At 40.5% G+C, this 26,347-nt stretch overlaps 1 protein-coding gene across 1 annotated transcript in view; it reads right to left on the minus strand.

Moving 5' to 3' along the window:
• Positions 1 to 3,061: 3,061 nt before the first annotated feature.
• Positions 3,062 to 26,347, minus strand: part of LOC136826867 (alpha-1-inhibitor 3-like) — a 132,583-nt gene continuing 109,297 nt past the window's right edge. Inside the window, exons 16-27 of the mRNA XM_067084375.1 lie at positions 24,538 to 24,766; positions 23,552 to 23,775; positions 23,115 to 23,197; positions 21,285 to 21,406; positions 20,837 to 20,987; positions 20,489 to 20,622; positions 18,692 to 18,796; positions 10,452 to 10,725; positions 5,259 to 5,410; positions 4,833 to 5,045; positions 4,270 to 4,674; positions 3,062 to 3,362 (exon numbers count right to left, since the gene is read on the minus strand). Of these exons, the coding sequence (XP_066940476.1) occupies positions 3,321 to 3,362; positions 4,270 to 4,674; positions 4,833 to 5,045; positions 5,259 to 5,410; positions 10,452 to 10,725; positions 18,692 to 18,796; positions 20,489 to 20,622; positions 20,837 to 20,987; positions 21,285 to 21,406; positions 23,115 to 23,197; positions 23,552 to 23,775; positions 24,538 to 24,766 (2,134 nt within the window). The 3' untranslated portion in view covers positions 3,062 to 3,320. The remainder of the gene's footprint in view (positions 3,363 to 4,269; positions 4,675 to 4,832; positions 5,046 to 5,258; positions 5,411 to 10,451; positions 10,726 to 18,691; positions 18,797 to 20,488; positions 20,623 to 20,836; positions 20,988 to 21,284; positions 21,407 to 23,114; positions 23,198 to 23,551; positions 23,776 to 24,537; positions 24,767 to 26,347) is intronic.

Below are 26,347 nucleotides of genomic sequence, written 5' to 3' on the forward strand. Positions count from 1 at the left end.
TAGAGAAGTGTATTGTAGGTAAATTGTTATCTGCTAATATGTTGTTTATTACTGAGGGGTAGAATCCTTCTTGGCGCAGCCCCAGTTTTATTGCTAAATTTGTTATTATCATGATTCTTGTCTCTTCTTGTATTCTACTTATATTATTTTGGATGTTGTTTGCATTAGCCTGGCAATTTCCTGTATTAGTGGCTGTAACTTTGGCGTAACTTGTACGGTTGCTTGTAGTGGATGTTGCATTTCTGTTTGCTTTGATCTCTTGAATTTTTCTTTTTATTGGGGCCTTTCTCGCTGGGCATTTCGCTGCTAAAGTTCTATGTTGTTGATTGCATTTAACACATTTTTTTGTATTTTCTTTACATTTTCTGTATGTATGATCATGTGATGAACATTCAGAGCATATTTTATAGTTATTATCTTTAGGGCATTCCTTGAGCAGATGCTCATAAGAGTAGCATCTGTAGCAAAATGACAAATTTACAAATATATCCTCTTCAGTATGTTCACTTGGAATGTATTGGTAGGCTACAAATAATCCTCTTCCTATGGCTCTCTTTGCCATCTTCGGTGTTTCAAACTTTATTTTCATGGCGTGGGAATTGTTTTGGATTTCTATCACCTCATCCACTGCAGCCCATTCGTTTTTCCTCTCGATACTGTCTGTAAAGTCGTCTTCTCCGTATTCTACCGTTGTAGCGTCTAGGTATTTTGCTACTATAGTTTTCATGGAATTATATTCTGGGGGGTCTATTACCTCAAACTCTTCATTTGCAAAAACTGTCCTGTTCTCTGAATTAAGAATCTTTTCTGATTCACTTAGGTTTGAGCTACAGAACTGGCTCACGAATAACTAATCCCGAATTTTCTGGTATTAGAAATCATGCCGTTAAATGCAAGGTTAATATTGGTAAAAAACATTTTTCCATCCTGGGAACTACCAAACAATCGGCTTACTTAACGACCCTTGAGTCTTTGTTTATTAAACGCCATGCACCTCTTCTAAACTCCAACGTGTTTTCTTCTCCTCTGCACTTGGCCTAAGTGTACTCTGGGCATGCGTGAGCTTGTGGTCTCACTTCGTCTTTCCCCTTCTTTTGATCAGGTAGACTTAGAAAAAAATCTGCTTGCTTTTTACTTTTTTATATAATTTGCAATTTTAAAGAATGTAACTGCCGTTTTTAATTTAGCTTTTATTTTCAATTAGAGAATTAATATGTATTTTTCAATTTTACAGACTGATGTGTTTAAGTAACACGAAACATTTCTTTCAATAAATATGCAACTGTTTTGTAGCATTTATATATATATATATATATATATATATATATATATATATATATATATATATATATATATATATATATATATATATATATATATATATATATATATATATATATATATATATATATATATATATATATATATATATATATATACATATATCAACGTTTGAGATATCAGATAGACATCCGAGAGAGAGAGAGCAGAACAGCAGAAGGCAGCCTTTGTATTATCCCATCTGTCGTCTCATACAGAGAGAAGAAACCCAGAGCTTCGCTTGGAGAGATTTGTCTCAGCAGCAGCTGAGTGGGAAGCTGTCCCATGAGAGTGAAGAGAAGAATATGTAAACAAAACCTCCGTTAGGCTGCATATAATAAAAAATAAAAAAGTGGAAATATATCGTGAATAGTACAGTGAATAAATTTCATCATTTATCTTTTAAGTAAGTCTTTTTAATCACACCCCTTTATAAAGCCATTATGCCTCTTCCCACCACGAACTATATCTATACATACTGTATATCACTGACTGTGACACAGTAGTTCCTACATACGTATGTCAGAGATCGGGGATTCACTCTTGAGCGATTGGCTGCGACTCATTGTCCCTGTGAGCACGTAGAGCCAGACTCGGATAGAACACTGCTGCGGCATGCCGTACCCACACCATTCAGTGCATGACCCATTTCCTTTTATTTCTCATACCAGGACTTGCCGGTTTCCCCTACAACTGACACAATATACTTCATCGTGAAATATATGAGGGGACATAGTTCTTTCATCTTTAGAGTAATTTTCATCGTACCTCTTTCATTGGCTTGCAGTTTTATTTGGATTATGCTAAAACATTGGGATGCTTTTCATATATATATGTGTGTGTGTGTGTGTGTGAGAGAGAGAGAGAGAGAGAGAGAGAGAGAGAGAGAGAGAGAGAGAGAAGACACTGTAGAGCCCCGTATTGTATGGCAAGTATAGTATCCTTTATTAAATATATATTTGTCAATTAAGCTTGAGCATATACAGCATATGTGCGTACATTAACGAATATCCCTTAAAATAAGTGGTCTACTTGTGGTTCGCTATTATCCGTGGCTCCCGCTCTCCACTGTAGGTTCTGGAATGTATCTACCGTTAATAAGGGGGTTAATTTAAGAAAAAAAAAGTCCAATTTGGATGTTCGAAGTCTTAGTACTGCTAACTTATATTTAAATTTTTTATGAATGGCTCATTTCAACCTCTAACCATACGGATTGGCAATTAAGATACAGTCTTATTTTTAGATTCATAAATGATTTTCTGTCTTTGAAATGCAGGGTTTGCTATCTGGCAGAGTATTTAGGTCAACCTGGCCCTTGCTCATGCTCGCGTGTGCTTTGTGTATTGTTAAGTATTAATGATAAGTTCATTAACACCATATTGCTTCATTCTCCTGGTTGATGTGATTCTGTTATTGTTCCTCCTCTGTCCCTTAGGGTTGTGCTTTATCATTTAGTCTTGATTTCTTATGTTTTTAATTATTTACACCATACTTTACCCTCCCACCCACACTCACAAACAGGCACGTATGCATATATATATATATATATATATATATATATATATATATATATATATATATATATATATATAAATATATATATATATATATATATATATATATATATATATATATATATATATATATATATATATATATATATATATCATATTGTTTGGGTAGTTGACCAGGGGCAACAATATTGTTACCTACGTGAAAGGAAGCATATACATAAACAAAATCAAATTTAAGTTTTATTAATAAATTTTTATCATAATTTGTAAAAACCATAACCCTTAACACCCCGACAAAGAAGTTTTTGATACTGTTCAATCTGCCAACGCAGATATCCCTCTTATCATCACATAATGAACATCAACTACATTTTTTGCTTGTCAAATGGATTGTCAGTCCTTTGCTCTAATGTTAGATATGAGCTATATTAGAAAAAGGTTTATTTCATGAAAATAATCACTGGAAACCGTAGAATTATGGATCTCCTAGACCTGTCGGCATTCTTCTGGTGGCGGCAAGATATAATTCTGAGGAAAAAAGATAAAAGAATGAACTTACTTTTAAACTGCTTTTCTTGCAAGATGAACACCAGTTGCATTGTCAATACTTTAAGCAAATCGAAATAGCCCTAACAACTGAACTGGAGGATATGCAATGTGAGATACGGCTTTCGAAAAACATTAGTTACCTTTTACATTAAGAGGTCCCGCATTCTTCACTTTTAGCACACCCTCTAGTAACGTCTATCTAGGTTAACAGTGAGGTATGGATATTTTGGAGCTATAAAGGCAATGGACTTGAATAATGTGAGGAAATATGCCAATCCCTACGAGACGAACCAGCAGCATTGTGGCCACATGAATTAACTGGGTGTGATTCTTTTGGGAATCATTTCCGATCGGTAATCGGAAGTATGTTACAGATAAATTCAACCATAAAACAACTGAAAGATGACGATAATCATGGATGTAGAAAGGAAGTCACGTATTGGTTACTAAAGAATAGGCCTACTGTTTTCTGCAAAGTTTTAGCATTTTCGATTGATTACCTCAAGGTAGTTCATACATATTTTTTTGTTTGTATTGCGTTTTTTGACAAAAAAGGATTTCCAAGCCTGAAATCTGGACCCTGTGTGTATATGAAATGTGATTCTATCAGCCAACGTCTTACTATTGTCCTTCATTTAAGATGTCTTCTTGTACTTACTGAAACTAATGAAATTTGAGACGCTAGCTTAGCAGAGCTCGTTTCATATATCCTGATTTATCCAGAGCGTATTGTACAAAATATTTATAAATGAGTGTAAATGCATTTTCTGTCTGCAAGACTTAACTTTACAAGGGAATTCTTCATTCAGTTAAATATTCTTCAAAATTCAAACAGTCACGCAATTTCAGAATCCGTACAACATCTACGAACAATCTTGCAACTTACCTCCGAGATAAAGAACTCTGGTTGATAATAGTCATAAACAACGACAGTCCCTGGTTTCACTTTCTCGACATCCACATCCCTGATTATCTTGAAGTTGACGCATGTGGAGTTAGCTGTCAGCTCCTCAATGTAGAATGAAACTTTACTGCCATCAACTTCATATCGTTTAACGACGAATGGATTATTGCTTACGATTGCCTTGAGATCTTTCTTTTCGGGAATATAGCCTGAGACTAAATTCACTTCAATGACAACCATATTGGATTTACCGTCTGGGAGCCGATATGAGGCACATGCAGTGATGAGCTTAGTCTTGCAACTCTTGTCTACCTCAGTTCTCGTGTTTACTGTGAGGTCGAAGGCGTCACTGGCTTCAGGTTCTGGAATGTTGTACCGGTACACAGCCTGAAAAGAGTTTGTGTCTTTCTTTATTTCTTACAATGTTTTACTGCAGTTAGTTTGGAATATGCACATGTAATGGCAACCCAGCACACTCTTCATATAACCACTCAAGAAAGAAAAGCTCAAATAAAACAAAGATTGAGAGCTGGATTGTAGGTTACCTGTAAAACGGCACATCCTTGTCCCTCCAAGCCAAAAGTAATGTTAGTTGGAAAAGTTTCAAGAGCTACCAACTGTTGTAGAAGTTTATTGGAATCCGTTACGGTGAAGGAATGGAATAGATCTTTGGCTTCCATTGTAATTGTCACATCCAAAGGCCCTTGGTGGAGGAAAGATTCATACTTGGCCATAGCCTGAAGAGCCATCACAGTGTCCTGGAAAACGCAAAAATATTAGTTTCATAAGATAAGATCGCAAGAATTTCCTTCTGAAAGTTTCATAAGTTTTAAAGCACCCAAATGACTCTAATACGGTATCTCATTAATAAGCAAAAGACATCTTTATTCATCTCTTCATAAAAACTCTAAATAACCATGCATGACCTCCTATGCTATTCCTTTGGACCAGAAATTTTTGAGAGGTCTTACCTGAGTTGAGTAGAATCCACCTAATCCATTCCTCTGGGTCATGATCCACTTTACAATCTTTCGCACTTGTGGTTCATAAGTTTCAAAGTCCTGTTCCACAAAGGCCAAAATGGCATAAGCAGCTGTTTCAAGTTCTACTGCATTACTTTTACCTAAGGAGAAAAATGAATTAAAAGCACTTAGGGCTTAAGAATAAAACTTTCGATATGCACTTGGCAAAATTATGATGAACTTTTGAATTCAATAATAATAATAATAATAATAATAATAATAATAATAATAATAATAATAATAATAATAATAATAATAATGTGCCTCTTGTGACGGTATTAGCTCATTTGATGCACTACTGACTATTTGATCACTGAAAGTACTTGGATGGGTAACCACTGAGACTAGCCGTGTGTCGTCGGCATATAAACAAACCCTGGGAACATTGACGAAGGACGAAGGCATGATCTCCATATTGTGACCAACTGCTGAAGAACAGAAAGATAACGCCTCATGGCGTCACCTATTTGAAGCAGAGCAAATACTCGTGGTAGAAATACCATGCTGATAATTACGGTTATCATTACTAGTCAAGATGTAGTTGGAGAAGCAGACTACTACCAACCCAAGGGGCCACGTATGGAAACCAAGCCAGTACAGAAAAAGTAATACGGATGTGATGAATGTCCAATTAAAAGAAAAATAAAAAGGAAAAATCAGATACATAGCTCAGAAAACAAATAAAAGCCAATATTCTAGAAAGGAGGCCCGACTATGTGATACAGAAGATGATTCCATAATTTGGTCACAACTAGAACATATTTATCCACTAGAAAACTGTGTGGTACTAGGCCTGATAAAGTAAGGCAAGAATTACCTTCATGTCTGATGATAGTTAAATCTGTGTTAAGGATTCAGCAACCGCAAGTCTCTATAATCAGGAAATGTGGTTGATGTAAACAGACTAGCAACGTCTATACTGGCCACAAGCTTGTTTTCAAGGCAAATCACATACTATGGGCATATAATATAAACAGTAACAGGCCTAAGGACACAATCCTTAGTCATTATGACACTCATTAACCACTATTCACTGCAATCTCTGAGTTTAAAATTCAGTAACAGTACCAAGAAATAATCTGCAATTCCAACCTGCCTAAGTCTGAAAACAAAGGCTCTCATGATTAATGCAGTCAAAAACGCACCAAAGATAGTACCAACCACTCGACATTCATGAACGGACTCTGGGGATTTCTGGATTACAGTGGAATTGAAATAGGCACATTACAAGCACCCAGACTGGGGAACAGATGATTGACTTCAGCATAGGCATTCAGACGTTTTTCCAACCATGTTCACAACGAAGCCTCCTAGCTAATCTACGAAAGATAACAGACAAATTACGAGCTACCAAATTAGCAATTTTCACAAAAAACAAAGGCAAAAAGTCATTTGGATCTACACCTCCATAAGCATCCAGGTCAAAGAAAAGATTCTCAATTTCATGAGGATGAAAAACCAGTTTAGTATACTGTTAAACATACCAGCAAAAAATGTTGCCTTTTCCTTTAAACAGTTACAGAGCCATCTGGTTTAAGTAAGGAGGCACTACTGGGTCTACACCAAAAAGTGCAGAGTTGATGGTACATCACCATTCATTTTCATGGGGTGTCCCTGAAACGGTTTCTTATTCATTGTACTTAATTTTTAGCTGAAGCATAAACTCTCCGAGCCACAGATCTCAGTTAAGTATAATAATTCCATGTAAAATCAGACCTATTTCTTTTCCAAAGACGATAAGCCTCCTGATTCGCCACATAAGTACATTTAAAATCATTAATGAACCAGGCTTTGTCGATATTGCGACAAGTCAGCAATTGAAAAGGAATTCTATGATAATTTTTGTTGGCAAAACTTTAATGTAAATGAGCAGCGGACTAACGTCCTTCATGCAAGTGTGACCAATTCAAAAGTGAAAGCTCACTCAAAATTCCATTCTAGTCTGCATGAGATAAAATATACATTTATAGTAGCCCCAGTTGGAGGACCAACAGTGCTGGCTATGGCAACATGGGAAGCAAGGAATACTGGATCGAAGCAATTTCCAGATTCGCGCACAGCTTCATTTATAATTTGCTCGCTGCTAGATTCCACGGCACAGAAAAGCTTATAGGGGATGGCAATTAATCAAAGAAACAAAATTCAACCACCCCCTACCGTAAGCACTCAAATTGCCCATGAATACAAAAGAGACCCTTCGACCATCCTCCTGTATATTAGCCATGATAATTTACTGGCAATCAAAAATAGTGTTACCTAAGTCTGTACTACAACAGATGGAACACAAACCTTCATAATTAGAATCTCAAGGAACCCATATTTATAAAAAGTTTTATGAGAAGCAGGGTGCTATTACTGTTATTCAGAGCTATCACCTACTCTTGGGAATGATGTAGCATCATTGATGTTAGCAATGAGCTTAAAAGAGCCCGTAACATCCTGATTTAAATATAACGTTTTGACTCTTCATTCTTAAACTGATGGAAGAAAAGTTAAAGTATTCACGGGAACCATAAAATGGACAAAATCAAGTGTAATTTTAGCATAAGAAGGATCTAAACACAAGTTCCATTCCTAGGAATGCACTCACATTTCTGGTCATAAATAAGGAGAAATTAAGGAGAACACTCAATATAGAAATAGAATAGTTTTTCCTCCATTGTCTTAAAACATCAAGACACTCGCTCTTCTGTAAATACCCAAGTGAGCAGCCTTCAAGATCTGATACCTCAGTCACTGTTTACAAGAAGAAGCTTTCTCTTCCTCTTCTGCTTTTTTCTTGGACAAAATTTTCACTCTTAAACAAAAGTCTTTTAACATTTTCTTCTTGCTTACCGCGTTTACCTCAAGTACCTGGGATCAGTCTCACAGGCCGAAATTTGACACCTTTTTAAATTGCTAAGGCCTTTGCAAAGTGTCACAGACAAGACCTCCGAGAGGACTACCATCATAGGCATGTTGTTGCCAATATTTTGTTTCCTTACTGTTCCACTGCTAGTATTTTGACCAAAAATAGAGGCACTTATTCAGTTTCAACTCCAGTATCTTGCGTGCAAATGAATTTACTGTAAACTAATATCTTGGTTTCCAGTTGTTAAAAAGTACAGATAATTGGAGAGCTTTCTCAAACAAATCCTTGGTGTCAAATCCACTTAATGGGGTTAACAAGCCATGAGAGCCTGCTTCCTCTCACTGAAAGGGAAAATGCGACTTGAATTAATTTAAAAGAGCACCGATAACAAATTTATATTTATTGGAAGTGTAAAGATAGGTTTTGTAGAGCACACCATGCATCATCGGACGATGCAAACTACAACATAATTAAAAAAAGTTCTGAGGACCAACATGGTTTTTCAGTCACCAAATCCAAATAAGGTGAGCTTTCGTTGATTTAAAGGCTGCAGTATTTTCTAGCCAGGTGATTCTACATGGATTCATGACAACTGCCAATGTAATCCTGATTGAGAATGATGAAGGAGAGCACCCTCAATTCCTTCAGTTTCTTCAAACTAAACTTTTATGAAATTAAGATTCCTAAAGCTTAAAAGAGGTAAATATGATGAATACACATTACTCATGTTTGTAATGGATTAAGGACATGATGACTTGATGAATGCAACATACAGGGCAAAAGATGGATGGAACTATCAAGCGTGCCGATATGCACCTCTCATATTAAAGAGAAAACGGTGAATATTAAAATTAGAGGAAGAATGGGGATGATAATAAGAAAATTAGAGAGGAAAAGTGAATGCATATTAAAGGTTTATAGAGAACATGGACGTTAGCTTTGGGAAGAAAAGGTGTCCTGGAGAGAGAGAGAGGGAAAGGTAAAGGAGCTGAATCATCTTCGAATAATCCAAGATGACTATGGGGAGATGATATTGTCTTGGAGCAGTGAAGGTTACAGAATAAGGATGGGCAAAGTCAATCAGAAGTGAATATATAGGAGATGAGAAATCGATGTAATTACGAGGGTGGCTTTGCAAAAGAATACAAGGGCGGCCATAATAAAGGAAGGAAAATACAAAGGCAAAGACCGGATTTCTGTTAGTGTAAAGCATGAGGGGGACCGCAGTGTAACTGGTACCAAAGGCGTCTCCTTCAGAAAAGGTTCTAAAGTAAGGATTGAACTGGACTTGAAGTAACTAGGGAATTCTGTCTTTAATCTACATTCTTATTTAATGCCCAAAACTTTTGTACATTCAGCATCATGGACAAAAGTAGGTAGGTTGTCCCTTAACTATTCGTAAGTTTTCTATCTGTGTTGGTTGATAGTGAAGTGTTCCAGTAACTTTTCATGAAGAATGAGTATGTAATTGTTTGGAGCAAAGTATCCCTTACGACTCACTTACCATTCCGTAGTTTTCTCTCTCTAGATCTAACAATAAAGGCAAAAATGAAATATGAGGATATGTATTTGTTCGCTTTGATGTAACAACTGGAAACAAAAACATCTTCGTACATTTGTCGATTTCCATGGTATCTAAATAATTCTTTCTATCTTCCCACCAGCATAAACTTTCATGTTTTCTAACTGCTACTCATAATCAAATTAAACATACTCTTAAATTTCCAAAAGGAAAAACACCATCAACGTGAAAAATGTAGCCATGAAATTTCTTCGAAGTTTAAAAGGCAACACCGTGGGACTTTTTCAATCCCACTTCTGCATATCATACATATCATAAAATAAGGTAGAGGTGATGGAAGCTAATATTCTACATTACTGAGAGTCGAAAAAATATTTTTACAATGAAAAATGTTATTGGGATAGCAGTTAGGGATAAACAGAAGTTTCACCATAACAGGTTACGTTTTCGCCTATCAATAAAACTTACTGAACAATTAATTCTATTGCTGGAGCAATTCCACGTCTTGCGTTATTGATCTCCCGACAAAAGTGAGGTGCTTTTATTGATAAAAGGCAGAGTCTTCATTTTTAGGTCAGTCTTTTTGAGTAGCCTCTGACTCAAAACTTTTTGGCAGTGTTCATGACAAAATAAGAAAAACTGAAAAGAAATATAGACGCTGGCATATTTCTGGCTAGGATTTGGCGTAACCTTTCTGTGATAAATAAACAAGTGTACAGATGAGTACTTAAGAAAAAAGGAACAAGAGGATCAAGGTCTATTCACTAACTTGGCGATTGTGGTAAGTCCCAGTAAGTAGCATTCTTAGTGACTACAGCAAGACTCAGGAGTTCCTTTATTGTTTCTTGGGCTTGAGGATGCTTAGCAAGGGAGAGGGCATAAGCTTTTAAGGACAATGTGTATGGATCAGATGAGGCTTGAGAATTTATACATTTCTCGGCTAATTCGACAGTTGGGCTTGAGGGATCCTCGCCGGCTTCTAGCAGGGAAATCATCACATACGTAGTCAAGGGAATAGAGTTGTTTCCGTCGCTAATTCCTCCCTGTGAGATGGAAAGATGGGTGAGATAAAGCTGAGGCCTTCATGCCTTCCACATCACCTAATTTTCCAGTTCTGGATCACTGGAAATACAGTTTGAACTCCATTATATACTTTTATTTTAAGTAAATTTGATTGGATGCGTTATGGAATATGTATATATGCATATATATATATATATATATATATATATATATATATATATATATATATATATATATATATATATATATGTGTGTGTATATGATATAAACTTATTAATAAAAAGTGGAGCTTAGAAGTTGATAATAGTTTATAATATTTATTTAATCATAGATTTTGGTAACAAATTCATTGATATCCACAAGTGACAGCCTTGGAATTAATGTCCATTTTTCATTCTAGAAACACAGACCCCCAAAATTACATTCAGACCCTCAAAAACATCGGGTGAAATTGCATTTTGCTAAGACCTTAAATATCAATGTAATGTAGTCCCAAAGTTAAACAATAAAGCTGCCTCCACCCCTCTTAGCATGAGTTGACCCAGGACCTTCAATGTTTCTCCGTGTCACTCGTATTATTACATGCTTTTATTTAACTAGACTTCTGTGTCTGTCTGTCTGCCTGTCTTCAAATCTTGTAACTAAATTTTCGACCTGTTCTCTTCGTCCGATGGACTTGAAATTTTGCATGGTTACTCACTCCCGGTGACAATTACAACCTTACATGATCAGTAGGTCAGCAGTGACCTCTAGTGACCCTACAGTGACCTCTCCCAGTGTCTCAGGGTTTGTATGAAACTCTTCGGATTTTTCACAACTTCTTTGACTCGGTAGACTCTATCTTTCGTATAACCACTCCCCTTCCCTCTTCTATCCCCCTCCCCCAGCACACAATCAAGTGTTAATTTAGCTGTGTCTTCCCCTTCCCTTCCCTCTCCCATCCCCTTCACCCAACCAACCCCCTACCCTCCCCTCCCCTTTCCAAAGCACATGATCAAGTGTTAATTTAGTTATGTCCTCCCCCTCTCCTTCCCTCTTCCATCCCCTCCCCTCCCCTTCCGGTTTATAAGATCAAGTGTTAATTTTTCTGTGTCCTCCCCTCCCTTCCCCTTCCATCCCCTCCCCATCCCCTCCCACTTCCCCCTCCTCTCCCACTTCCCCCACCCCTTCTGAAGCATACGATCAAATGTTAATTTAGTTATGTCCTCACCCCCTTCCCTCTTCCATCCCCTCCCCTCCCCTCCTATCCCTCTTCCACTCCCTTTCCCCCTCCTTCCGGAGCACACAATCAAATGTTAATTTAACTGTGTCCTCCACTCCCCTTCCCTCTTCCTCCCCCTTCCCTCCTCCTTCCATTCCTCTTCCATCTCCATTCCCCTCCCTTCCCTCCTCTTCCGGAGCATGCAATCAAATGTTAATTTAGCTGTGTCTTCCCCTTTCCTTCCCTCTTCCCTCCCTTCCCTCATCCATCCCCTCCACTTCCCCCCCCTTCCCATCCCCCTTTCAATCTCCTACCCTTTCCTCCTCCACCCCTCCACCTCCTCTTTCAATGTCCCCTACCTACTCCCCTCCCATTCCCCCTCTCCACCTTCCTCATCTCCTACCCTCCCCTTCACCTTCCATCTTCCCTTCCTCTCCCCACTCCCTTCCCCTTCCCCCATTCCCCTCCTCCGTTTCCCCCTTCCCCTCCCCTCCCATTTCCCCTCCCCTTCCTTCCATCTTCCCTTCCTCCCCCATTTCCCTTCCTCTCCCCCCCCCTTCCCTCCTCTCCATCTTCCTTCCTCCCCTCCCCTCACCTTCCATCTTCCTTCCTCTCCCATTCCCCCTTCCCTCCTCTTCTCTTCCCTCTTCCTTCCCCCCTCCCCCATTTTCCCCCCTCACCTTCCATCTTCCTTCCTCTCCCCACTCCCCTTCCCCTCCCATTCCTTCTCCTCTCCCCTCTTCCTTCCCATCCCCTCCTCCCTCCCCCTCACTTTCCATTTTCCCTCCCCCCCCAACTCCTTTCCATCTTCCCTTCCTCTCCCCTCCCTTTCCCCTCCCCATTCCCCCCCCTCACTCCATCTTCCTCTTCCCTCCCTTCCCCTTCCCCATTTACCCTTCCCATTTTCCTCCCCCTCCTCTTTCCCTCTTCCATCCCTTCCCTAACCCTCCTCCCAACTTCCCCCTTCCCTCCTCTTCCTCTTCCTTCCCCTCCACTCCCATTTCCCCTCTCCCTTCCATCTTCCTATCCCCCTCCTCTTCCCTTTCCCCTCCATTCCCCTCCCCCCCCCCTCATCTTCCCTTCCTCCATCTTCCTTCCCCTCCTCTCCCATTCCCCTTCCCTCCTTCCCCTCTTCCTTCCCCCCCCCTCCCCACCCCATCTTCCTTCCTCTCCCCTTACCTTCCCTTCCTCTCCCATTCCCCTCCCTCCTTTTCCTCTTCCCTCCCTCCCCTCCCTTCCATCTTCCCTTCCTCCCATTCCCCCCTTCCCCTCCCATTCCTCTCTTCCCTCTTCCTTCCCCCTCCACTCCCATTTCCCTCCCCCTCACTTTCCATCTTCCCTTCCTCTCCATCTTCCCTTTTCTATTCCCCACTTCCTCCTCTTCCTCTTCCTTCCCCCATCCCCCCCATTTTCCCTCCCCTCACCTTCCATCTTCCATTCCTCTCCCCCCGCTTCCCTTCCTCCCCCCCTTCCTCCTCTTCCCTCTTCCCACTCCCATTTCCCCTCCCCTCATTCCCCTTCCTTTCCTCCCACTCCTCTTCCCCTCTCCCATTCCCCCTTCCCCCTCCCCTCCCCCACCTCCCCCCCTCACCTTCCATCTTCCCTTCCTCTCCCCAGTCCCCTTCCCCTTCCTCTCCCATTCCCTCTTCCCTCCTCTTCCCTCTTCCTTCCCCCTCCCCTCTCCCTCACCTTCCATCTTCCCTTCCTCTCCCCACTCCCCTTCCATCTTCCCTTCCTCTCCCCCCTTCCCATTCCTCTCCCATTCCCCTTCCCTCTTCCCTCTTCCTTCCCCCTCCCCCCCTCACCTCCATCTTCCCTTCCTCTCCCCATTTTCCCCTCCCCCCATTTCATCCATCTTCCTTCCCCTCTCCCCTCCCCCCTTTTCCCATCTTCCCTTCCTCTCCCATTTCCTCCCATTCCTCCTTCCCTCCTCTTCCCTCTTCCTTCCCCATCCCCTCCCATTTTCCCTCCCCCTTCACTTTCCATCTTCCATTCCTCTCCCAACTCCTTTCCCTTCCCCTCCCATTCCCCCTTCCCTCCTCTTCCCTCTTCCTTCCCCTCCACCCATTTCCCCCCCACTTTCCCCTTCCTTTCTCTCCCACCTCTTCCCCTTCCCCCTCCATTCCCCCTTCCCTCCTCTTCCCTCTTCCTTCCCCTTCCCCCCCCCTCACCTTCCATCTTCCTTCCTTCTCTCCCATTCCCCTTCCTCCTCTTCCTCTTCCTTCCTTCCTCCCCTCCCCCTCACCTTCCATCTTCCTTCCTCTCCCCTCCCCCCCTTCCCTCTCCCATTTCCTCCCTCCTTCCATTCCTCCCTTCCCCTCTCTCCTCCCCCTCACCTTCCATCTTCCCTTCCTCTCCCCTCCCCTTCCCCTTCCTCTCCCATTCCCCCTTCCCCTCCTCTTCCCTCTTCCTTCCCCCCTCCCCCCCCTCACCTTCCATCTTCCCTTCCTCTCCCCACTCCCTTCCCTTCCCTCCCATTCCCTCCTCTTCCCTCTTCCTTCCCCCTCCTCTCCCATTTTCCCTCCCCTCACTTTCCATCTTCCCTTCCTCTCCCCACTCCCCTTCCCCCCATTCCCCTTCCCTCCTCTTCCCTCTTCCTTCCCCATCCCCTCCCATTTTCCTTCCCCTCACTTTCCATCTTCCATTCCTCTCCCAACTCCGCTTCCCCTTCCCCTCCCATTCCCCCTTCCCTCCTCTTCCCTCTTCCTTCCCCTCCACTCCCATTTCCCCTCCCCTCACTTTCCACCTTCCCTTTCTCTCCCCACTCCTCTTCCCCTTCCCCTTCCCCCCTCTTCCTTCCCTCCCTTCCCCACCTTCCATCTTCCTCCTTCCTCCCATTCCCCTTCCCTCCTCTTCCCCTTCCCCCTCCCTCCCCTCACCTTCCATCTTCCTTCTCTCCCCACTCCCCTTCCCCTTCCTCTTCCTTCCCCTCCCCTCCCCCCTCACCTTCCATCTTCCCTTCCTCTCCCCACTCCCCTTCCCTTCCTTCCCATTCCCCCTTCCTCCTCTTCCTCTTCCTTCCCCCATCCCCTCCCCCTCACCTTCCATCTTCCCTTCCCCTTCCTCTCCCATTCCCCCTTCCCTCCTCTTCCCTCTTCCTTCCCCCTCCCCTCCCCCTCACCTTCCATCTTCCCTTCCTCTCCCCACTCCCCTTCCCCTTCCTCTCCCATTCCCCCTTCCCTCCTCTTCCCTCTTCCTTCCCCCTCCCCTCCCCCTCACCTTCCATCTTCCCTTCCTCTCCCCACTCCCCTTCCCCTTCCCCTCCCATTCCCTCCTCTTCCCTCTTCCTTCCCCCTCCTCTCCCATTTTCCCTCCCCCTCACTTTCCATCTTCCCTTCCTCTCCCCACTCCCCTTCCCCTCCCATTCCCCCTTCCCTCCTCTTCCCTCTTCCTTCCCCATCCCCTCCCATTTTCCCTCCCCCTCACTTTCCATCTTCCATTCCTCTCCCAACTCCGCTTCCCTTCCCCTCCCATTCCCCCTTCCTCCTCTTCCTCTTCCTTCCCCTCCACTCCCATTTCCCCTCCCCTCACTTTCCACCTTCCCTTTCTCTCCCCACTCCTCTTCCCCTTCCCCCTCCCATTCCCCCTTCCCTCCTCTTCCCTCTTCCTTCCCCCTTCCCCTCCCCCTCACCTTCCATCTTCCCTTCCCCCCCTTCCTCTCCCATTCCCCCCTCCCTCCTCTTCCCTCTTCTTCCCCTCTTCCTTCCCCTTCCCCTTCCCCTCACCTTCCATCTTCCTTCCTCTCCCATTCCCCTCCCTCCTCTTCCCTCTTCCCCTTCCTCCCCTCACCTTCCATCTTCCCTTCCTCTCCCCACTCCTTCCCCTTCCTCTCCCATTCCCCCTTCCCTCCTCTTCCCCCCTTCCCCTCCCCTCCCCCCCTCACCTCCATCTTCCTTCCTCTCCCCACTCCCCTTCCCCTTCCTCTCCCATTCCCTCCTCTTCCCTCTTCCTTCCCCCTCCTCTACCATTTTCCCTCCCCCTCACTTTCCATCTTCCCTGAGCTTCAGACCGTCATTCGATGGGCCGGAGTTCGATTCCCGCCGCCGGCTGATGAAGAGTTAGAGAAATTTATTTCTGGTGATAGAAATTCATTTCTCGCTATAATGTGGTTCGGATTCCACAATAAGCTGTAGGTCCCGTTGCTAAGTAACCAATTGGTTCTTAGCCACGTAAAATAAGTGTAATCCTTCGGGCCAGCCCTAGGAGAGCTGTTAATCAGCTCAGTGGTCTGGTAAAACTAAGCTATACTTACTTTTACTTCCTCTCCCCACTCCCCTTCCCCTCCCATTCCCCCTTCCCTCCTCTTCCCTCTTCCTTCCCCATCCCCTCCCATTTTCCCTCCCCCTCACTTTCCATCTTCCATTCCTCTCCCTACTCCGCTTCCCCTTCCCCTCCCATTCCCCCTTCCCTCCTCTTCCCTCTTCCTTCCCCTCCACTCCCATTTCCCCCCCCCTCACTTTCCATCTTCCCTTTCTCTCCCCACTCCTCTTCCCCTCCCCCCATCCCATTCCCCCTTCCTCCTCTTCCCTCTTCCTTCCCCTCCCCTCCCCCCTCACCTTCCATCTTCCTTCCTCTCCCCACTCCCTCCCCCTTCCTCTCCCATTCCCCTTCCCTCCTCTTCCCTCTTCCTTCCCCTCCCCTCCCACTCACCTTCCATCTTCCCCCTCACTTTCCATCTTCCCTTCTCTCCCCACTCCCCTTCCCCTCCCATTCCCCCTTCCCTCCTCTTCCCTCTTCCTTCCCCATCCCCTCCCACTTTCCATCCCCCTCACTTTCCATCTTCCCTTTCTCTCCCAACTCCGCTTCCCCTTCCCCTCCCATTACCCCTTCCCTCCTCTTCCCTCTTCCTTCCCCTCCACTCCCATTTCCCCTCCCCCTCACTTTCCATCTTCCCTTTCTCTCCCCACTCCCCTTCCCCTTCCCCTCCCCTCCCCTCCCATTTCCCCTTCCCTTTACCTTCCTACTCCCCCTCCTCTTTCCCTCTTCCCTCCCTTCCCTTCCCCTTCCCTTTCCCCACTCCTTCACGCTCCCCCGTAAACGTATATCAGTTTCGTAACTACAGTCATAAATCGGTTACAATTTCTGTCAAAACTAAATAATTATAAAATATAAGAATCTAAAAAATATGTTAAACACGCTTTTATTAAAATGCACTAAAATGTAACAAAATAATATTTTGGTACACACCAGGATTTTCTTACAATTAATCATGTCTACAAAAATAAACGAGTGGGCGCCAGACATGGAAGGAAAGGCTACAAGAAATAAAAAAATACATTTCTTTTCTCGTAGCATTTCCTTCCATGTTTGGAGCCCACGCTTTTATTTTTGTAACCATGATTAATTGTAAGAAAATCCTGGTATGTACCAAAATATTATTTTTTTAATTTTTAGTGCATTTTAATAAAAGCAAGCTTAAAAAATGTTTTTATATATTTTTTTCTTTCCGCTTGGATGGTAATACCTACAGTAGCCTACCTTTCTCCCGGCATTTTAAACGGAATATTTTTTTATTGTTTTTAGATCACTATTTTTTAGTCCGTGTCTTATGTTAGGTCTTCATGTATGCGTATATTTTTATTTACATCTTTGATAATGAGACTACGCCTTGAAATATAAGCAATAAAACTATGCAAATGCCTGAGATGTTTTCTTCAAGTTCCTCATGGTTATATCTGGGCTGCTGATTGCCACCACCCATTCTTCTATAATATGTATACACACGCACAGACACACACACACACACACACACACATATATATATATATATATATATATATATATATATATATATATATATATAGGGTTTAACTGTTTGATAATTCTTCAGTTTATTTACTTATACCTTAAATAGAAGAGGAAAGGTTGTGATTTACAAGCAAATAAAAGATTATGTATATATATATGCATATATATACATATACTGTATATACATGTATATATATGAATGTATATATATATACATGTGTATATATATACATATGTACATACATACACAAAGACACACACACACACACACATATATATATATATATATATATATATATATATATATATACAATATGTATATATATATATATATATATATATATATATATATATACATACATATATATATATATATATATATATATATATATATATATATATATATATATATATATATATATATATATATATATATATATATATATATATAGTATATATATATATATGTATACAGACACACACATTATATATTTATACACATATTTATGTATATATATATACAGTATATCTGTAAATAGCCTTTTATTTGCTTGTAAATCACAAACTTTCCTCTTCCATGTAAGGTTTAAGTAAATAACTGAAAAATTGTCAAACAGTTGAACCCTATGAAAGTTTTGATATCACATTAATTTTAATCTAAGATATTTTCCACTTCGAAGGTACTCAGAAACTGAATCTCTAGACCCGCTGGCATAATTACATCTTATCTGATCAACAAGGAATAATGGATTACGAGCTACTATCCAGCAGTTGTTCAAGGGTTTCTCTCATTTCTCATTCACAAAAGTCTTCTAAACTCTTAGTTCCCAGGTATGTTTAAACTTTAGGAGAGAGAGAGAGAGAGAGAGAGAGAGAGAGAGAGAGAGAGAGAGAGAGAGAGAGAGTTCTATAAGCAGTAAAGCAATTAAATGAATGATTTCTCTAAATATTGGCACTGAAAACGAAACTGCTGTTTATCTTATGAATATCTGCAAACGTAAAAATTTTCGCTAATTTGTTTGTATGGCATATCTTACCTGCATTCCTTTATGAAATACTTTACCAACAGACAGGAAACAACCATCTTCGTCTTGTAAATCTTGTAACCAGCGTCTTGTTTCATTTAAATCAGCTTTGTCAACCTGTGCATACAACAGAACAATGTATTAGAACAATATCTTACGTGAAGCGTTTCAGTGTAAACATCAGTAAATAGGCTTCACTACATAGCTCAAACTTTCCTCTGAAAAGTTTTTCTCACCTGTCTTAAATTATACCTACATCAAGCTGTGATTTTAATGGCTTCATATTTTGATCAGCTATCTCATCTTGACTGAGTTACAGAGTTTGATCAGTCAGTCCCAGAGGCTAGAGAAAAGACTTCTTGGCGCAAATCTGGAGATGCATGGTCTTTGCATAGTACAATGGAACTAAAGGGACTGATTTAGTTGGCAGCCTATGGACTCTGATAGAAGTCAGCCCAGCTTTGCAAATACATGTAACTAACACAGCCTCTTGCCCCCCAATGTCACCTCTCTGACCTCATCTTCTTCAAAGTTTAGTTTACTGTTTCTAACCAAGATCACATTATTTCTCTCCCATGTGTTTGAGGGCAGCCTTTTTCTTTGGTGGTAGATTTCCTATCTAATAAAATTCAACAATGTGGGATTATGTGTTTCATATTTAATGGCGCCACTGATTACCATGACCACCTATTTTTGAAAGCTGGGGAATAGCTAGACCTCCTTTCATATTAGATTCCACGTCTGCAAGTGTAACAACGGGATACTTAGAAATAGGTTACAAAGGAAAATGAATAGTGGACAAGGAGCAGCGAACTGCCACAGAAATAGAGTTCTAATTTTGTCAATACCGGGAGAGCCTCATGAGGCTGAGTTGCTGTACAAAGCTGTCTCAAAGGACCTTGGCCTGGTCGTAAAGCTTTGAGGCGACTGAGACTCCTGCACCATTAAAGAATGCTACCAGATTCTGATTCCGGACTCGAATCACTTGCTAAGAACGAAAATTCCATCATCCAAAGACAACCTTAGTATATCAATTAGCTGCCAGTGTTTACTGGCATCCTCTTGATTCATCTTGATTAAAGGCCAAATTAAAACAAATTACTATACTATTCAAAGGATCGCTGTATCTTAGCCTTCCTTATATCTATGGAAGCATCCTTCATAATTCTCAAAGTGGGTTGGACACTTAGTAACCAATTTTTTTGTTACTAACACTTGAACCCCCTACATATACAACAAGTCAGCAAAGCCCTCTTTACCAAAGTAATTTGACTCTGATGTTAGTCACATTCAGCCTCTTCGTAAGCTTATTCTTTGCAAGCTGTTATTAACCTAAAATATGTTTTAATGTGTTTCTTCCATAGAGGTAAGCCATTAAAATTATGCTTGTTTTCGCTAGAGGCTGACACCCGTTCCAAAAATTTGGTGCTTAGTGATTGTTTGAGAGGTATTTTCAGGCAACGTAGGCCATCCCTACTCACTTTACTTCTGACTCAAATGTTTAGCCTCATGCAATCAACCTTAATTGATAATGTGACCCAAATACTAGTGGTCTGATCACGAAGCATAAAGTCTGGTTTAAATATTAAGGTATTAGTGCCCCAGTGAAGAGTTAGTATTGTATCCAGAAGGCGCTGAGATGGTAACTGCTGTTCAAGATCTATGGCATTATCAGAAAAATTTAATTGGTTTTACTATTAGAACATAATTGACATAACATGTCACAAACCCCTCTAACTATTTTATATGAAAAAATTTTGCTAAAATACAGGTTGAAAATATCAGGAAAACAACAAAATGTATGCTTACTAGTATATAAGGCTGTGCCTGAGCAAATGATTTCAGTACAAAAGCTGTAAGCCAAGTGGAACCTGAGTCGTCAGCGCTTCCAAAGGCACTGAATGCTCCATTGGGATGACGGTATAGGAGTTCTCTTCGGTAACCTGAAAGAGGAAATTTTTTTCCTAGTACCATCATTTTATATATACATGTTTGAATTCCATACCTGAGTATTACATTTCTGATTATATAGCTGACAATATTATTGATAAATGACATGCCTGACCCTCTCTAAAGTGACGGCATATCTCATTTACACTAATTCTTTTCTTTCCATCATTTATCTAACTATGACGATGCTCAAAACTCAAAGATGACCTGTTCTCATAAATTTCCTTAATTTTTCTGATGATTCTGGGGTATTTTGTTGTGTGACATCTAAATACTTCATGATGAAGATGTTAGGAACAAAATTCACCATGTTTTGTTCTCCACAACCATATGGCATACGGATCAGGCCTCCCAAATTCTGGAAAGAGTGGAAAAAGTTGAAGCACATAAAACACAATGAAATCATGGTGACAAAATGAAGATGTCAGTACACATTTCCTTCTTTCTTTTTCATTATCTGTCTGTTTTGAAAATTTATTCTCGTGTCATTTATATCATTAGCTGCAGAGGAAGAATCTATTAAGAAAATTCAAGTTCTCACTTTGTAAAAAACAGATAAAAACTCCAAGTGCAATGAAAGATAAAACTTTGATTCTACCAATAATAGAAATGGGCAAAAACTCAAACACTTCAGGGACGAGAGAGACCAACTAACCTCAAGAGAAAGAGCCAAAAGGTCTCCTACTGCAGTGACCCAGCCTCTTCCAGAGCCATTGACCATGCCAGATGGAGGAACGATCTCCCACATCTCAAATCCATCCTCACCAGACTCAAAATCTAAAGGACACATACTACACTTTAGGTTTTATAGCCGGGCTCATATGAACTCATTGTGACGTCAGTATTGCCTAATTATGGACTTACAAATACAGCTAGTCTGTAAGTGCTTCACTATTGGTTTGCTGTTACAAAGGATTATGAAATCTCAAAGCATATGTCATACTATGTATACACTGAAAAATGAAATTCTAAAGACAAGTTTCTTCTCCAACTGCCTGAAAAAATATCAACGTGAGTTACTAAGTGAAGGAGAGCTGCCTTTACTTCTGCTCATTCGTTCACAATTCTGTCATTCGATGAACCCAGTGCAGTGTTAGTTTTCATGTAAAATTTGTTGCTGTATTTGGGAACCACCAAGGGAATGCCTCTGACGATGCAGACTGTAGGTAGGGCAGAAGTTATTTTGTAGTGAATGTGCTGGGTCCATCTGTATTCTTTTTCCATTTTGCTTTGCATCTATTTACTATATTTCCTGCCAACCCAACTGTTTAATTTCTAGAACATTCCCCAATTATATTTCTTCCTTCTTCAGTTGGTATAGCCATGAATGTGATCTAACCAAACTGCAGTCATAAAATACAATGGAAAATACTACAAAGCTATCTTTAACAGCTTCCTTCCAAGCATTAGTTTTTGAGCTTAAGAAAACAGAAGAATTTCAAGCTTTCACCATGAAATTTTAAATGCTACTCTTACACTGAAATTTAAGTATACCTGTGTATACCTTCAAATATAGATACACATGCAAAAATATGTACTTCCTTCCACCTAAGACGTCTGAAAGAAACTTTCTTTTCACCAATCTACTTTCCTGCATTCTTTCTGATGACTAAACCATCTCATAACAATCATCCATACTTTCACCTATACAAGCTTTTTTAACACTTGTATGTCTCCACATTAAGCCGCGTAAAGCTCAAAACACTTATCCGTTGGTCTACCCACCAAAAAAAGAAAAAAAAAGAGAACGGCTGAATTCAAGGGTAAACATGTCTGTTGAAATTAGAAATATTAACCGACTGGAGCTGAAATAAACATGTCCTCATCATGGTAATGCAAAGCTAAATATTTTTCTTTTGCCTGAAGTAATTATTGTCATGTTCACTGTGACCATACAAACATAAATGTGTCAGCATGTTTTTAACCCCTGTTTCTACATATTTCTGGCTGACATTCTTGCATAAAACATAAGTATTCAAGTGGGACATGAACGAAATTTTCCTGTTTTGGGGTTTCAAGGTAGGCAATGTGAAAGAGTTGCTCACTTGTTGACACAGAGAGAGAGAGAGAGAGAGAGAGAGAGAGAGAGAGAGAGAGAGAGAGAGAGAGAGAGAGAGAGAGAGAGAACCAGTATTTACATTAAGAAGCAAGAAGTGAGACTATAAATCAAGGAAACGAATAGGTAACTGAAATATTTTAGTTATGTGAAGTGGGAGAAAGTGAGAAGCGATGATTGTAAGAAGGTCTTGCACATAAGGATTGCACCGCTGGCCTGTAACTCTATTGCTAGTTATGAGACAGTTTTCACTGATTTATCATTATTTGATGCTGTAGTTATTATTATAAAATAAAGTGATTTTGTTTATGTATGTGGGCAGATGACTGAGAATTTTCTATAATAAATTTACAAAGTTCGAATGACAGTTTTAGAATCCACAAAGCAGTAATATTTGCAATGACAGTAGGCAACAGACCACATGTTTACCTTGAGAACAAATGTATTTTGTCCAGCTCTTCTCTCTCAGGTAACCCTCAGCTTCGACTTTCATTGGTCTGATTATGGTGTCCCTGGTGAGGAAAACAAACAAAAACTATCAATAAAAAGGAACTCTTGGGCAGTTAAAACTAATAAGAGAAAATAGCAATGTTTTTCTCTTATTTTCTGTGTTTACCGGCCTAACCAGCATTTGAGGCAAATGGCATCCTCTACGGAAAGACTTTGTCTCGCTTAAGGGGTCCTAGCTCAGAGGTCAACACCAGGCCCCTCATTCACTTCAACATCTCACCATCAATTGCTAGTGGGCTGCCGTGATGCAAAAGCCCACGCTGGCATAAGGAAGCTTTTTCTGAATGAACTATAAAAGTCGGGTAAAGACAACAACTGAATAGGCTACATATGACGGACACATTTATTCCACTTACCGTTTACTGACGGTCTTATCTTCAGCAACACAGCCCTCAGAATTGTGATGGTCGATGAAGGCTGTCACAGTGAGATTGACATCACCCAGAGACAGTAGATCTATCCTGACAGTTGTGACATCTTTGTCCTGAGCAGCCAAACACGTACTTCTTTGGCCTTTTGGTCCTTCATTTGGCTCATCAAGTATTTTATACTCTGAGCTCTCTTCAAGCCTCAGTGTAACCTAAGAATGAAAACCAAAGACAATATAAAACTTGAAAAGCGGAAAGAAACCTTTGGAATAATTATTCTGTTGTTTCTAGGAGTTATTTACAAAGTGCATAACACAACAGCCACGTAATTATCCCAAGGTGTGAGATTACTTCTATTTCATCTGTGCATCTTGCCACCGTTTACTTGAATACAGGAAAAATGCATATCATCAATGTCTATCAAAACTTGAAACAAACAGTGTGACGTACGGATACGAATCTGGAATAGGAGCTCTTGAGGAACAATTAGCAAGACAGCAGATGGCCTTGAGAACTCATGAGTTCATACACATTAGTCTATAAGAACTATTTAAGCATGCCAAAGGAAAACCACCATTATATTCACCAAATAAACATTCTGGAATTCGCTAATCATTATATGCGAAAGCCAGGATCTACAAACTAAAATTGCTCGAAACACTATACTATTTCTCTTCTGCAGGCTTAAAATCTTTTAACCAAATATTGTCACCAAAAAGATCAAGGTTGACCTTCACCGTATTGGTGACGAGACGAAGAATGACCGCGTGAATGACACAAAGAGAACTAGGGGAATATTATCTTGCGGAAAATTTCCGTTCTCCTCTTCTGTTTACTGGTGTGGAGAGGGTTTTGCAAAGAACAAGCGCATGGTTTTTGGATTTATAAGATCGCATTTTTCTCTTTTACATATATGGATAGCCTGTCTTCACTGTGTACTGTTATTACAGTTATAGAGTAGTACTGAACTTTACCGGCAATGTTTGCTTGAGATAATTGAAGACTGAAATCTTAACAGGGAGGATTTCCCCTCTCTTAATGGACGGGGGGAGGGTAAGGTCTACGAAGAATGGCAAAAAGGTCGTGATTGAAGAATCCTGTGATACTCCGATGCCCTCATTAGGAAGGGCACACACAGCACTTCCGACCCATTCAGTTATTGTGTCTGGCAAAGTAACAGTCCGATTGTAGATACCAGTTGGTCTGGAAAAAAAAAAATATATATATATAGAATTAAAATCATGTTTATCCTTACCACCAAGTCAGTCAGTTCTTTCATATTGCTTGCCTGAAATACTTGGCTTTTAAGGGTTTATGATCTACATAATAGATTACAGTTCCTGGAGAGGTTATTTTGCATGGAAGCACCACTAATAAAAACTCGAACAGCTAATCAACATTCATCTGCAGAGTGGTCTGTAAAACATGTGGGGTCATTCAGCATGCTTAACTATATACAGATAAAGTCGAGGTTTTCAGATATAAATAACAGGTAAACTAGGCCATTATTAATTGCATTCAAAATGTTTATACGAGGCACTTGCCAAATTACCTCTGTCGAGATTTCTCTGCTTTTCAGATAGTTCAAAGATTTTTGTCATCAGTCCATCACCAATATTTTTATTTTAAACCCTGTAATTTATTCTTTTATATTTGATAAATATAAGTATTCATAACTTAGTTATTAGTAAACTCAGATGTCAATATGAAGATTAATGTTGGATAATTTCCTACCAGTATGATCTACGGATTGACGGCTGTAAAGTATCCTACTGGAAAATTAATTTGTGGGCCATATAAACATAACTTTCCGAAAACAAGTTTTCTGTTTCTTTAACAGACAACCGTATATTGTACAGTTGCTAAACACTATAGGCGGAGGAATTAGACCAATCCAAACTGAAGCTACGTACATGCTGGATACAAGCCCTTTTTAGCAGTCTTTGTTGTGTTGCCAGAGGCATCCAGCCTGTGAGGTTTTGAAGCAGGCACTCGGTGCAAACTACAGACAGCGTATGAAATACAATATAAAGTTTTGGAAGATTTGTCCTCAGGCATAAAATTTCTGGTGTTTTTTCTTGTATAAATAGTGCACCAGAAATACAGATCTAGGAGTCCTATTCCGAGAGACTTAGGATGAAGGACCCAAACAAGAAGTGATTTGATATCTCTAAGTATGACAGAACTAACAGCAGCTAAGATATATGACAACCAAGTTAACTTTGAAGATCTCTGCATAGTATCAATTTATTGCAAGCTGCTCACATACTTCATAAAATATAAAGTCGCATAATGGACACTCTTAACCCACAAATCAGCAATAGCTTTATTAATAATTACTTCTTATGCAATAAGAAAACAATAGAAAAATACAGTTACAAGAAGCAAAAAAGTTCAGTTATTTGCAATGGCCGAATACGTATTGAAGTATTTTCATTGTCTTGGTTTCGAATGACAACCGTCAAACTTGCGCTATTGATTATAGCCTACACCAAGATTTGGATAAAGGGTGAAATGAGATCCTTGTAACATCATTGTTATTATTACTAAGCATTTGAACTAAACAACTGAATCACCAATCTACTGTACACTCTTAAGAGGTAGGCCAAGCGGTGGGATTGTACCAGAATGTGCGCGCGTAAACCAGTTTTACAAATGGAGAGCCACACACATGTCCTCACGGCCTTAAAAAAAATCAAATCATGCTAAAATGACGTGTAAACCACAACCCCTGGTTATAGTATTATTAAAGAGCCGCTTTGTCCTATCAAGACCTACAGTAGA

This window comes from Macrobrachium rosenbergii, chromosome 41, assembly GCF_040412425.1.
Source record: "Macrobrachium rosenbergii isolate ZJJX-2024 chromosome 41, ASM4041242v1, whole genome shotgun sequence".
Taxonomy (NCBI): Eukaryota; Metazoa; Arthropoda; class Malacostraca; order Decapoda; family Palaemonidae; genus Macrobrachium; species Macrobrachium rosenbergii.